This window comes from Pezoporus occidentalis, unplaced genomic scaffold (assembly GCF_034315485.1).
Source record: "Pezoporus occidentalis ecotype Australia unplaced genomic scaffold, CSIRO_AGI_Poc_V1 ctg136, whole genome shotgun sequence".
In the NCBI taxonomy this organism is placed as follows: domain Eukaryota; kingdom Metazoa; phylum Chordata; class Aves; order Psittaciformes; family Psittacidae; genus Pezoporus; species Pezoporus occidentalis.
Window position 1 is genome coordinate 1,987,716 of NW_026913168.1, and position 13,552 is coordinate 2,001,267.

General features: G+C 45.0%; 1 protein-coding gene across 1 annotated transcript in view; it reads left to right on the plus strand.

Moving 5' to 3' along the window:
* Positions 1-13,552, plus strand: part of ITIH5 (inter-alpha-trypsin inhibitor heavy chain 5) — a gene marked incomplete at its 3' end in the record, with an annotated part of 41,906 nt that overhangs the window by 9,732 nt on the left and 18,622 nt on the right. The window contains exons 3-7 of the mRNA XM_062609328.1: positions 1,015-1,178; positions 1,317-1,424; positions 2,756-3,006; positions 11,981-12,150; positions 12,672-12,788. Of these exons, the coding sequence (XP_062465312.1) occupies positions 1,015-1,178; positions 1,317-1,424; positions 2,756-3,006; positions 11,981-12,150; positions 12,672-12,788 (810 nt within the window). The remainder of the gene's footprint in view (positions 1-1,014; positions 1,179-1,316; positions 1,425-2,755; positions 3,007-11,980; positions 12,151-12,671; positions 12,789-13,552) is intronic.

The window sequence follows — 13,552 nt, forward strand, 5'->3', positions numbered from 1 at the left end:
TGCAGTGAAGTTGCTCTGTATTTGCAATGTGTTTTACTGTTTAGTTTCCTTCTGCTTTTGAGGGTTTGGTCTCTGACTGTTTAAAGCAACACCGGGATTTTCTCCATGGGTTGCTTGCAGTTAAATACACTGAAGTCTTCCAGGAAGAAAGGTGCTGAGCTCCATGGAGACACTGCTGTCCATAAAACACATGAGACCGAAGAAATGCTCCGACCCAGGCCTTGCGCACAAAAACACATTCCCAAGAAGCAGAAATTGGCTTCCAGCTTCCATTGCTACGTTATGTGTCATTCACTGCAGTCTCTGCTGCTTCTCTGCTGGAAGGAATCCAGTGTGGGCTAGAAGGCTTAAAATGCTTTGCTTGAGACATCATGGTGTCAGTGTTTCCTATTAAGCCTCTTCCATCCGTTGGCTGAGACCTCCAGGGTGGATTCTCAGCAGAGGAGGACTCAGTTGACTCCACTGACAGTAGTCTACATTGCTTATGGATCTGACTGTGTGAATTTGAAGGTGCTGCTTCATAGCGATCCCAGTTTTTCAAGAGCTCTTACGTCTGCTCTTGTGCCCATTACACATGGCTCTGGGCTGTGTGGGGACCCGTTTTAGGCTTCTTTTCCCAGGCCATAAAGGACTCATCGAGATCCTCTCACATGGTTAGAGTTGAAGGCTGTCATTTAGGATACAAGTGGATTTTGTCAGTGTGTTTCCCATCTAAAGGCTGGCATAATTAGAGCTCTCTTTCTTCCTGGACCCTTCCCAAGCACTGGAAAATGACTGCGGCCTTTGCTCTTGTGCATGGAAAAGGAAATGCCATTTTCTTGGCTTACCTTTTGCAGCTCACCTGAAATACTGGGGGCAAGCCCACATTGCCTGCTGTTGACTGTTTTATAGGAGAGTCTAATACTCACAGGGTGATAATTTGCTTGAGGAAATTAAGTATTAAAGCCATCAAAGCGCTGATGGGGTGAGTTATCTGACTGTCAGTGTTAATGGGTAACCTTTCAACACCAACAGGAAACCAGGCCTCGGATGTCTGAGTTCAGTGTGAAATCCACAATCATTTCTCGCTATGCTTTCACCACGGTGTCCTGCACCATGGTGAACAGCGGATCTGAGGCACGAGAGGCTGTGTTTGAGATGCAGATCCCTGCCCCGGCTTTCATCTCCAACTTTACCATGTAAGTAAGTAACGCTGACCGCTGGGTGGAAAATGTGCAGGAGTACAGGTGCACGGTCCGTGAACCCTTGTCAAACAGGCTGTGCAGGTGGTGTGTGTGTCGGTGCAGGGATGACGCTGACATCTCTGGTCTCTCCAGGATCATTGGCAACAGGACTTATTATGGGGAGGTCACAGGCAAAGAAAAGAAACACAGCAGTGATGACAAAGCACGGCCCAGGAAAGCTCTGAACTCCACAGAAGGAAGGTAAGCGTGCCTTTAGCTGTGCCCTGGGAAGTGACACGCTCTCCTCTCATCTTCATGTTGGTTTGGCACACCCATCCATGGATTTATAGGGAGAAGCAGTTAAATAGGACATTAACTGCACTGCCTGGTGTCATTTCCATTTTCCACATCATGTAAAACGGCATGTGGTCTTCCATAACCCTGTTACATAAGATTTTCACTTCCAAGATGCTCCAGGATGTACTACAGAGGGAAAGAAAACTTGTTACTTCCTGAATAACAGGCAGGAAATTAAGGCACTGTCGTGGATATAGTCTTACATAAGAGAGAAGCAACAATATTCTATGTTGATATAAAGTAGTGACTTGAAGTTCAGTGGTAAATGCAAGTGGTTTAACAAGATGGCCAGGTACACTGCATACAGAACAGGGTCAGACAAAACCATCAAGGAGACCCTCCCATTGAGTCCTGAGATTCGGAAAGGGCACCTTTGCTTTCTAAATTCCTTCTCTGGATGCGGCTGCATCCAGGCTTAGTCCCAGACTTGAGACTTTTCAATACCAAACTGTGGGCATCGCCAAAACCTCACACCAGTGAGGTCTGAAGTTACCCCCATGTGGCATTAAAAGCCTCCATTCTTGTTACGTGGCTGATTTTCCCTTCACAGACAGTAGTGCCTGGCATCGTATCAACGCCTGCGAGTTGGACACTGCAGTGTCTGTATGGGAGGTAGAGCAACTTCAGTTACCTCCATTGAACAGGAGGGCAGCTGAAGCCACTAGAGGTGGGAATTAATCTCACTTTGAATTAGCAAACAGAAAGCAGACTGCAATTGTATGCTGGGTGACTGATGGCACCTTGTGGTCAATAGGAAGAGTCCTTTTAGAGAAGTGTCCAGGGGTGGAATTCCCTTATGGGAATTCCCATTTCTCCCCCTTGAGTATATAGCTATAAGCAGCTAATATTAGGGAAGAGAAATTCATTTGTCCTTTGTTTAAGATATTGCAATGAGTCAGCAGTGGCAAAGTCAAGAATTCAACATAGGTCTTGAAATCCTCTGTGTAAGAAACCAAGAGACAGCCTTTCCTCTGGCCCTGCTCCATGTTATGTATGTCTGTCATATTCCTCTCCTCAAGGAGTCATCCCACCTTTTAGGACCTTTTCTCCTCTGGAAACTTCTATGTGCCCAATGCTTTGTGAAGCATTGCGATGTTTTCTTTCTTGCTGGCTTCACATATTCAATGGTAGGAAATACTGTCATTGCACCAACCAAATCCAGATTCATCCTTCACTGGAGCAGGTGGTGTGTGATGTGGATGGGGTGTGAAGGTGTCTTTGGATTTTCCTTCCAGGGAGAATGGCTATGAGACATTCAAAGCTTCTGTCTTCATTCCTCGCAAGATGCAGGCCAAGTTCCTACTGCATTATGAAGAGCTTTTGCAAAGGAGACTGGGGAAATATGAGTACACGGTCAGCATCCGGCCCCAGCAGCTGGTAGGGAGGTTACGAGTGGAGGTGAACATCCTGGAGAAGTCAGGAATAGTCTCACTGGAAGTGCCTCCCCTGCGGAACAGCAAGCACAAAGGCAATGGGAAAGTTGAAGGTAAGGAGAGATTTTATGACCCTCGTAAATGGGGCCTCAGTCACTTGGGATCTGGACTGGAGGTGCTGGGAGTTCTCCAAGGCAGTCTTGGATAACTGTGTAGACTGCTGTTACCTTCCAATATCTGAAGGGGGCTACAAGGATGCTGGGGAGGGACTCTTCATCAGGGCCTGTGGTGACAGGAACAGGGGTGATGGGTTCAAACTGAAACAGGGGAAGTTCAGGTTGGAGATAAGGAAGAAGTTCTTTACTGTGAGGGTGCTGAGGCCCTGGCACAGGGTGCCCAGAGAAGCTGTGAATGCTCCATCCCTGGCAGTGTTCAAGGCCAGGTTGGACAGAGCCTTGGGTGCCATGGTTTAGTGTGAGGCGTCCCTGCCCATGGCAGGGGGCTGGAACTTAAGGTTCTTAAGGTCCTTTCCAACCCAAACCATTCTGTGATTCTATGATTCACTTTTCCTCTGCTCCAAATGAGGCATTAGACAAAACCCCACCATTGTATCAAAGCAGCATTGTCCAAGATCAAACGGTGTTAGAAACTAAAGGAAGACAACAAGCAAAATGAATGCAAGAGCTCATTAGGCATAAATTGTTCTGGCAAATCCCAACTATGACTTTATTTAGAAGATGCATTTTTTACATTCTCTCTTAACTCTTGCTGCACTCCTTGCATGACAAGTGTATTCCACCCCAGAGGTGGCTTCATTTGAGTGACAAGAGTGTCGAAGTATTGCAGGCCATCAGCAGTTCCTATATAGAGAGCTCTTATTCACTGGCAGGGCAATCTCCAGGTTCCCAAAAGCTGGTAGGATGGATATAATGAGGAAGGGATTTGGGGATTATGAACTCTGAGGTCCAGTGATGGGAATTCAGTCTTACATCAAGGCTGATGGCTTTTTTTCTGTTTTCTGTAGATGACTGAGTTCCTGTGGTATCTGTGAGAACTTTGATGCTTAATGAATATAGGGCTGATCCCATTCCACTCAACAGGACTTTCTTTTGCTGTTGTCTTTACAAGCTTTGAACTGGGCCTTCAAGCCTTGGGCTCAGCATTAGAGCAGGCTCTTCCCTGGCTCCACATCTCCTGAGAAATGCTTATTTTAAGTGAATTTTTTCCATCCCTCCATGCCAAGGCAGATAGGAAATCCTGCATTTTAGAACATGGGAAATTCCAGGAGGAAAATCCATGTTTTGCCAAAACACCAAGCGCAGTATGAATATCTGCTCTTACCCTTAACCATCCTTGCTCACTGTTCAGACAGTGTAAAGGTAGTTTTCCAAGTGTAAACTGACAGCGAGCAGCACAGGATACTGTGATTGCTCCATGTCAACAAAAAGCCCTCACCAAAGGGGTGAGTCTGACCTGGAAGCAGGATGTAGTCTTGTGGGTTACTCTAAGTGACATAATGCCAGCAAAATGAGTGGAGCTGTTTGTCTGCCAGCTGAAGATCCTGAAGCATATGCAATGGAGTTGAACTGGTTGATTGCTCAGTGTGATCCTCCTGGTTTCATCCAAATCACAGTGAAATCAAGGCTCTCAGTGACTTGGACCAGCTTCAGGTCAAGCCTTAGGCAGCTAATTAGTCTTTGCTTGTACATGCATGTACTGTGTGATAAACGTGCTCTGTTCCTCATCAGAAGAGACAGGAAGCCTTTTTCACCTATTGGGGAACATCATAGTGCACTGTGGCGTATGTTTTCCTGCAAAACATCTGGCATTGATCAAGGTTAGAGACAGGCAGAGCAGAGCAGACACACTGTTGGTCTAGTGCAGTGTGGAAACTCCTATACGTAAATGACATCCAGGGAAAACTCTGGTCACTTGCTACCCAAATAGCAGTCTGTGAGCACTGATCATTCTTGGCACTGCGCTTCAGATTTCAAACAGCTCATATAAAAATGGGCCCAAGCTCTAGGATTCCGTAATCCTCTCTAGCCAGTAAAGTATGTATAAAATAGATGTCCCATTGGGCAATGCAACCGAAGCTCAGATTCCCTGTGCTTTCTCCTTGCTCAGCATTCAATTACAGACCCTTTCTGTGTGGAATCGCCCTATGCAGTTGATGAACTCTGTTTTGCTGTGATGAAATCACTGCTCTGGAAGTCATCAAAATGCCAAAAGGAATGCCAAACCTTTGGGGTCCTTCATGGGCAGTCAGGACTGGGTTGTGTGTCAGCCCGATCAGGTCTTTGTTGGTACTCAGATGAGTGCCACTCAGAGGAGCGTATACCATTGATGGATTCAGAAGGTTTCCTGAGCTTTCTGATTTAAAGCAAAAGGAGGAAATTAGGACATAACCACCAACTAGATAATACACAAAAAAGAAGGAAAAAGAAAAGAAAGGATTGGCAGAGAGTCTCAGAAGGCTCCAATATTGGTTATGGGGAAAGACAGCTTGTTTTGGATAGGAAGGATTTATTGCTTGTGACCTTTTCTGGCCAGCAAGATCAATCACACTCAGAGGACAACAGGAACTTCCTGCCTTCCTAAACACAAATGGAAACCACAGGAATACTTTTAGGAAGTGCAAGGCCAAGGCAAGGAGCGTTTCACTTGGAAATCTACTATATTCCAATGAGCTGTCATCTCTCAAGCTTGATCCAAAAAGGAAAACATCTGAGTCATTAGATCCTTGCTGCAAAGCCTTCTTGCTCCTACACCACCTCAAAACCCCAGAGCATGAGCTCTGCACATCCATTGAGACCTCTCTTAAGCGTGAGTCTTGCCTTTAAAAAGTGGCTGCTTGGAAGAGTCTGTAACTGGGAGTAAACCAGGCAAAAAGACAGTGTCTGGTGTCTTCTTGGATTCATGGGGTTTAAAACTTTCCAGTGTCACTTGAGTGGTAGCAATCTGTTAAGGAAGAGGTCAGCAAAGGGTGTCAGACCTGATGCTGCCATGGTGGTGCCACAAATGAGAGAGGTCACGACTTGACTTAAAGCAATGACCGCTAAGGAGTCATTGGAAAATAGTTCTGCCTGGCTGGTTTGAGCTTGAATATGCCATGAGAACTCTCTTCCTCGATTTCGGATGTCTACAGAGATGTTAATAACTCCCAGTTAATGATAACGTGAGATTTTGGTAAGCATTCATAAAACACCTGGAGAGTGGTGGGTGAAAAATGTATTGTGGCATCAAGTCACCGGTTAAATGGCATTCCGAGTAACATGGCCAAAGCATCACCAACCTGAAACCATTGCTGAAGATGGGATGTAGCTTCCCAAGTCATTTAAATACTTCTGATTCTGGCTGACCTCAATAAGGAACTATATTCTTTTTTCTGAGTACAAGTCTGAGGATCCGGTGTAGAATAGGTAAAGTAAGTTGAAAATGAAACATGTTTGGCTTTGGAGTCATCCGCATCTCTATGTGATTAGCACAAGCAATAACTGTTCATCACTGAAATGCCAACTTGTGGCAACAAAAGCTGCTAGCAAACCTAATGAAAACATTTGTAACAATAGCTCAGATGACCAAAGGAGGGGGAATGGCTGATCTGCCTTTATTTTATGGACCAATCCTCTTACATTTGTGGTGCTTTCTACATGCTATCCATGCTCACCATGCAGGAAGAATAGTGGTAAAAAATCAGTTTCTCTGTTTAATGGTCATTCAGGATTTGCACTTTTGACTCCTGCCAAACTGCTAGTATCCGTTGTGATGAATAGAAGGTGTAAAACTTAAAGATCTATGGACAAAAGATGTCCCTTGATGAGAAAGAGTGAAGGACACTTTTCATTTATAAAACAGCACAGAAATCACAGCGGTGGGAGCAGAAGCAGTAAAAGAGTCCAATTCTCCCTGTTTTTTGCTTTAGGGGCCCAAGATACAAAGACTGGACCTGGTTCCACAAACTTCCAGTGATTTATTAAAGAAAAGCTGTGCTTTGCTATAGATAGAGGCTCTTGGAAAGTCCTGCATATGTCATTGCTGGATAAGGAGCAGGGACAATGTGATGAGAGGTCTTGCCAGGATATTTCCTTTGTCAGTGATTCCTGTGCACACAGCTCCATCTGGGAGTTGTATTTTTCCCAAAGGAAGATATGAGGCATGTGAGTTTTGGAAAACGATCTTTTGGCATGTGCAGGTGCTGTCTTGTGTCACATACAAACCCCAACACAGAGGTCAACGATCCTTCTCTGGTGACCTCAGAACAGAGATGGTTCCTGCATGATGTACCCCAGCATCCTGAGGGAGGACTGTTCTCATCCTTTCCCTCCAAGACAGTAGCGTGAGAGCTAGGCATGGACTTGGGCAAAGAGGCACTAGGCTGCTTGAGAATGACTGTTTCTTTTCAAAGTCATAGCTCTCAGAAGGGTTTTTATCTCTTATCAGAGATGTCTAGAAGTTTCTACGTTAGCAGAGGATGACCTTTGCGTCTGAGCTCTAATGCCGACTTCACCAGTCTCTAAAATCATTTAGATATAACTGTTTATACAGTTTCATCTGGAAAAATGCTTTTTCCTGCTCTGTTTACTTCTTTAGCTGAATTTGATGGGCAGTTTGTCTAAAGGCCCTATTTACTACCTTGGAGTGAACACAGACCATCACAGATCCTTGCAACTCATCCATGCTCTGTACTCTGCAATATCTCACGGGTTTTCCTTTCTCAGTCACTTGTTTGAAAAGCACTGGGCCAACAAACAGAGGAGAGTAATTGTGATCCAGATATCAGTGGTGCCTGGGGGAAGACATAGTAACTGTGCTCAAACGTCTCGAAGAAAGGAGGAAAAGAATACTGTGCTTTCTGTGTCACTAACAGAAAGAACAAGTCAGGGGTTTATAATCTAGACAGAAAAACGTGACTTAAACATTAAAAATGTCAGACAGAGAAAAAGAGAAGCTCTGGAAAGGACTGGCAAGGGCAGGTGTTGAGTTTCCATTACTGGAGGTCTGGAATGTCTGCTGATCATGACATAAAACCAAGTAGGATGGGATTTGGTCAGGGAACATAGGATGAATTAGATGATAACCTGCATTCCAGGCCTGACTTCTATTATCCCAGGGTAAAAAATAGTTATTTTGGACCTTTTCTATCAATCAGACCATTCTTTTGGTTTTAATCTCAGTCCTGGAGATGGGAGATGAGTGGCTATGAAGAAGATGGGAGAACTTCCCCCTCTATTTGTGCCACTGAGGCTGCGTGAGGCAGCCTTGGAAACCTCCTCTCCTCACACTGCCTGTGTTACAGGGGGTGACACTTCTCACCTCCAAAGAGTGTTTTGAGGAGTGATAGATGAATGCAATGGGATCCACATGATCTCATCTACATTCCACAGTGTTTATAAAACTGGATACATGTGATTCTGCCCATTTAATGAGTGGGGAAACTGAGGCACGGAGTGTCTACCTAACTTAGCTGATTTCAGATGCTCAGAGTCCACAGAAATGCTAGGGCTGGAACTCATGCTGGTGTGGTCATGCTCACCCATCAACGTACTTATGGCAGAGAAACAAGAAGTTAAGTCCAAACGCCACAGCCACAGATGTATTGGTGCAGTAGCTACAAGGAGAGAGCTTCTGTTTCCAGAGTGAGACTGACTTACACTAACCCTGATGTGACATAGCCAGGCAGCCTGACTGATGCTAATGCTTGCTTTTCAGCAGCTAAGGTGTAATGTGAAATCCTCAGATCAGAAAATATAAGTGAACTGTTTCTATGAATTCTGGGCATTTCCCACGCACTGGCAGTAAATAGAATTATGGAAGTGATAGGAGACAGATGGAAAATCCAGTGAGGCCAATACAAGCAAATCTGATGCACTGTGTATTAGAAACGTATTACGTCTGTTGATTCATCAGACCAAAGGGCACCTATAAGAGTAAAACCAAATGAGGATGGAGGTGAAATCTTGTAGAGCTATTGATTTATGGCTTTTCTGTGCCAGGAGAAAGCTGAACTATACACAGATGATAGAAAAAACTGTTCAAGCTCTGGGTAATCATTTTATAGCCCCCCTTTAATATCCAACACTAGTGTCCTTAAGTGATTTCAATGAACTGGCTGGGACCCCTCACTCTGTTTCCATCAGGATGGATGGATTGGAATTGGCATGGTCAGAGAAGCCATGATGCAGCATCAATTCTTGCCTGAAACTGAGTAATTTGGGAGTTGGAACGAGGTAATCCTAAGGTCCATTCCATCCCTAACCATTCTATGATGCTACGATTGTAATGTCTGTCAATCAGCTCCTTGGTCAAGGCTTTTGCTGGTGAGTTTGTGTAACATTCCAGGCCCTTTAACTATTCTATTTTATAGAAATCTGCCCTATAAGACAGCACTTCCCTGCCTCAGTAGGACAGTCTTGTGCCTTGTCTATTCAAATGCACTCACAGGAAAGCTGTAAAAGTAAAGCCAAATCAACATGGAAGTCACATCCTACAGGGCTGTGGATTTATGACTCTTACTTTCATTCCTCTGCCTATAGGAGTCTCGACTGTACATAGCACTTGAGAGCAAACAGCTTTGGCTAATCATTCCATAAATCCCCAAGAACCATAGTCCCAGCATTTCTAAGGGCTTTGACCTGTGGGGAATCAGGTGAGACAGGTAACCACTCCACACTCCCATTTCCCTACTTGTTAAATGGACATAATCCTATGTATCCTATTTTGTAAATACTGTGGGACGTGGATGTGAGGTGATGGTGTTCAATGCTGCATACAAATGTCACACTGCATTCTTCTAATGCTGCTCAGAGCACTTCACAGAGGTGAAGTGCCACTTACTGATACAGATACGGCGTTATAGGAACCCCTGCAGAGGAGCTTTCCAAGACTGCCTGCACCTTGTCATTGCGATCAGTATTGTTAATGGAGCATAACACATAGTTCAAGTTATTCTAAAGAGGATGTCTGCGTCTGGCCAGATGTATCATACCCCAATCTCTGCTGTCACGCTTGACCTGGTCTCCATTGAGTGCAATGAGCCTAAAAACTAAGTTCAGACATAGGTACTTGCATTGTGAATGGCTAAACTGGAACTGAATCTCACCCTCTTTTCTTTTCCCTGCCATAGCACAGGCTCCTTGGGCCATCTTTGGCAAGGACTTGAGACTCTCCACACAGTGCTATTGAGCAGCTCATTCCCGTCGATTATAATCAGCACATGAGCAGATACAATAGCACTTCTGTGCTTCAGGGGAATTTTGGGATAATCACTGTGAGACTTGAAGCACCCAAGAAGAGCATCAGTTGAGAATCTATTCTTTTGTTTTCAGTAGCCACTTAGGATAAGGGGGAAAGCTCTCTAAACCTGGGGAAGTTCAAGGACAAACCTGACCTTTGGTCAGTCTCATGTACAGGTATTTATGTCTTTGTGTGTAGTTCAGAGGGAATGAACAGCTGGCACACAAAGAGAGGGTAAGCTGAGATTTTGGCCACAGAGAGACGAGGAATTTCCATATCCCTCAACTTTAGAAAATGATCACAGCTAAAAGGACGGGGTTCCTTCAGCGGGACTCAGACCTAAATTACTGCCTTTTGCTGCGATAGCCTTTGAAAGGCACATCTCTCTTCACTGATTCAGGAAGTGCTCTCAGAGATTAGGGTGAGTTACATCTCAGGGCTGCAGTTTGCATGGCTGCATTAGCAACTGTTGGATTTGTCTCAACCAGTGAGACTGAAATTGCAGTGACTGTCCTGATAGCTTTTTTCTGAGCATAAAGGCAGCTGAGATGACTTCTTCAGATGCAGACATTCACATCAGCTGCTTGTCAGATCCAGCAAACAATTAGTCACATCAGTCCTACCTCACATGCCTGTAGTACATCTGAACAAGCCACCTCAAGAACTCTTTATAATTGACAGAGAGAAGTCTGCAGTATGATTCATCTAATCCTAAAAGAAATATTTAAACAGGCCCAATGAGTCAGGCTTGCATTGACTGGCAGCATCTCAGGTATAGGATCCACATTCTAGATGCCTGGAGTCGACTGGAGTATGTACCACGCACGTGTCAGAAGCTGTGTGTTTATCAGTTACAGAAAGCAATTCCCAGTCCCACAGAGAGTATCTGGTCTTTGAGTTCAGTGACCTGCAAACAGGAGTGAGCACACGAATTTTGCCTAAATATTCATGTTTTTGATAGCACTGCAATGTTGGTTTCAGTTTAGGCTTAGAGGAGAGGGGTTATTAAGTTCTTCTTCTTTCACTGGTGAGCTGAATCACAGAATGGTTTGGGTTGGAAGGGACCTTAAGATCATCCAGTTTCAGTCCCTTGCCATGGGCAGGGATGCCTCACACTGAACCATGTCACCCAGTCTGGCCTTGAACACTGCCAGGGATGGAGTGCTTGCCACTTCTCTGGGCACCCTCTGCCAGTGCCTCAGCACCCTCACAGTAAAGAACTTCTTCCTTATATCTAACCTGAACTTCCCCTGTTTCAGTTTGAACCCATCACCCCTTGTCCTGTCACCACAGTCCCTGATGAAGAGTCCCTTTCCAGCATCTTGTAGGCCTTCTCCAGATACTGGAAGGCTGCTATGAGATCACTGTCTTTAACAGAATCATACAACAGTTAGGGTTGGAAAGGACCTTAAGATCATCCAGTTCCAACCCCCCTGCCATGAGCAGGGACACCTCACACTAAACCATGGCACCCAAGGCTGCGTCCAACCTGCCCTTGAACACTGCCAGGGATGGAGCATTCACAGCCTCCCTGGGCAACCCATTCCAGTGCCTCACCACCCTCACAGGAAAGAATTTCCTCCTTATATCCAGTCTAAACTTCCCCTGTTTGAGTTTGAACCCATTACCCCTTGTCCTATCACTGCAGTCTCTAATGAAGAGTCCCTCCCCATCATCCCTATAGCCCCCCTTCAGATACCAGAAGGCTTCTCTGAGGTCTCCACGCAATCTTTAACCTCAGTACGTAACTATGCTTGTTGACCTGACTCCATGGTAATTCCATGTGTGTTTTACTTAGACATCCGTAGGACAACGGGAACACCTTGCAATATTGTGATTTTATCTCCACAGGTGATGTTTCTCCTCCTCCTTCTACTGTAATTGGACATACGAAAACCTTGGCTAAAGTGACATTCAATCCCAGTGTTGTTGAGCAAACCAGGATCGCCCGAAATGGCATTTTGGGAGACTTCATCATTAGATACGATGTCAACAGGGAGCTGAGTGTTGGGGACGTTCAGGTACTGCACACATGATGCATCTTTCCTGTTTGATTACCTATACCTGAGGAGGTTCAATCACCTTCCAAATGTCCTAGAAAATGTTTCCCATTACTTCTCCATCTGCAAGAACTATCCAAAATAAACCAGTCAGTTGGCATCCACAAGATGGACTTAGAAGCCAGAGCCACCTACTTCATTGGGGTTTTTCTTGTATCTGCTTTTAAGTTTATCAATATACTGGCTGTATGTATCTGGATACAAGGCCAGCTCCTCAGATGCGTGTTGCAGTTCTGATCGCTGGGTACATACATTATAACCTTACTACATCTGGAACGAAACCCCAGTGTCCACCATGGAGCTCCAGTAGGCTCCCCAGTATGGATAAGCAGGAGATCAGAGGTACCAAGGAGCACTAATATTCACCAGTGTAGACACAGACACTGAAAGCAGGATCAGGGGTGCCCAACCAAATATCTCATAATGATGTGTGTGGAACACTGCATCTACCTTCCTTTCCTGACTTCCTTGCTCTTCCACAGATTCTTAATGGGTATTTCGTGCACTACTTCGCCCCCACAGATCTTCCTCCATTGCCCAAGAACGTTGTATTTGTGCTTGACAGCAGTGCTTCCATGGTGGGAACGAAACTGAAACAGGTGAGGTCCTTGCCTTTACTATAGACTGGTTGGCTGTGAGGATGCAGAGCTTGTTTCAGGCTTTATCTCACCAGGTGGGTTCTTCTGTAGAAGGTTTGCTATGTCTGAGGTGAGAGGAGGCTCTGAAGACACCTCAAGGTGAGATGATTTACCTGCAATGAGAAATTACCACGTTAGCAGGAATGGGATGGGAGCATAAAGTGCAAAGGACTTCATCACTTGATGCAGTCAAAACTGAGCTAGGACGCAGCAGGTAGGATTGTCCTGGGCAGTTCTGTTCTGAGTGGTTTGAAGAGAGGCAAATTAGGGGAGAATTAATTCCCAGCACAGTCCATTCAGCAAACCACTGTATTGAGCTTAACAGCGGAGAGAAGATACTGCTGTCTCTAAATTACCTTGGCAAACCCCTTAGCAATGTGTAACTCAATGGTTTCTGTGGAAAGAAAGGTCAGGTTTTCCTATTTGAGAATCTGAGCACAACTCTCAGGGCACAGATCTTAACCTGAGCCAACAGCCACCATCACCGGCTCTTAAAAGTGAACTTTGACACGGAGGGTTCAGGCTGGTGCCTAAACATTTTTACTTCTTCATTTCCATGAGCTGAATAGATGGAAACTATCCCCAGTTTAAGAGCCAAATAGTTGGCTTGGAAAGGCAAACATTCCACGTATATTCCCTGGGGAATATTTCAAATGTATTCCCTGGGAAATATCCTCTTTCTCTCAGCACAGTATTATTGGCCTAAACTAGAAGCAGAGATAAGA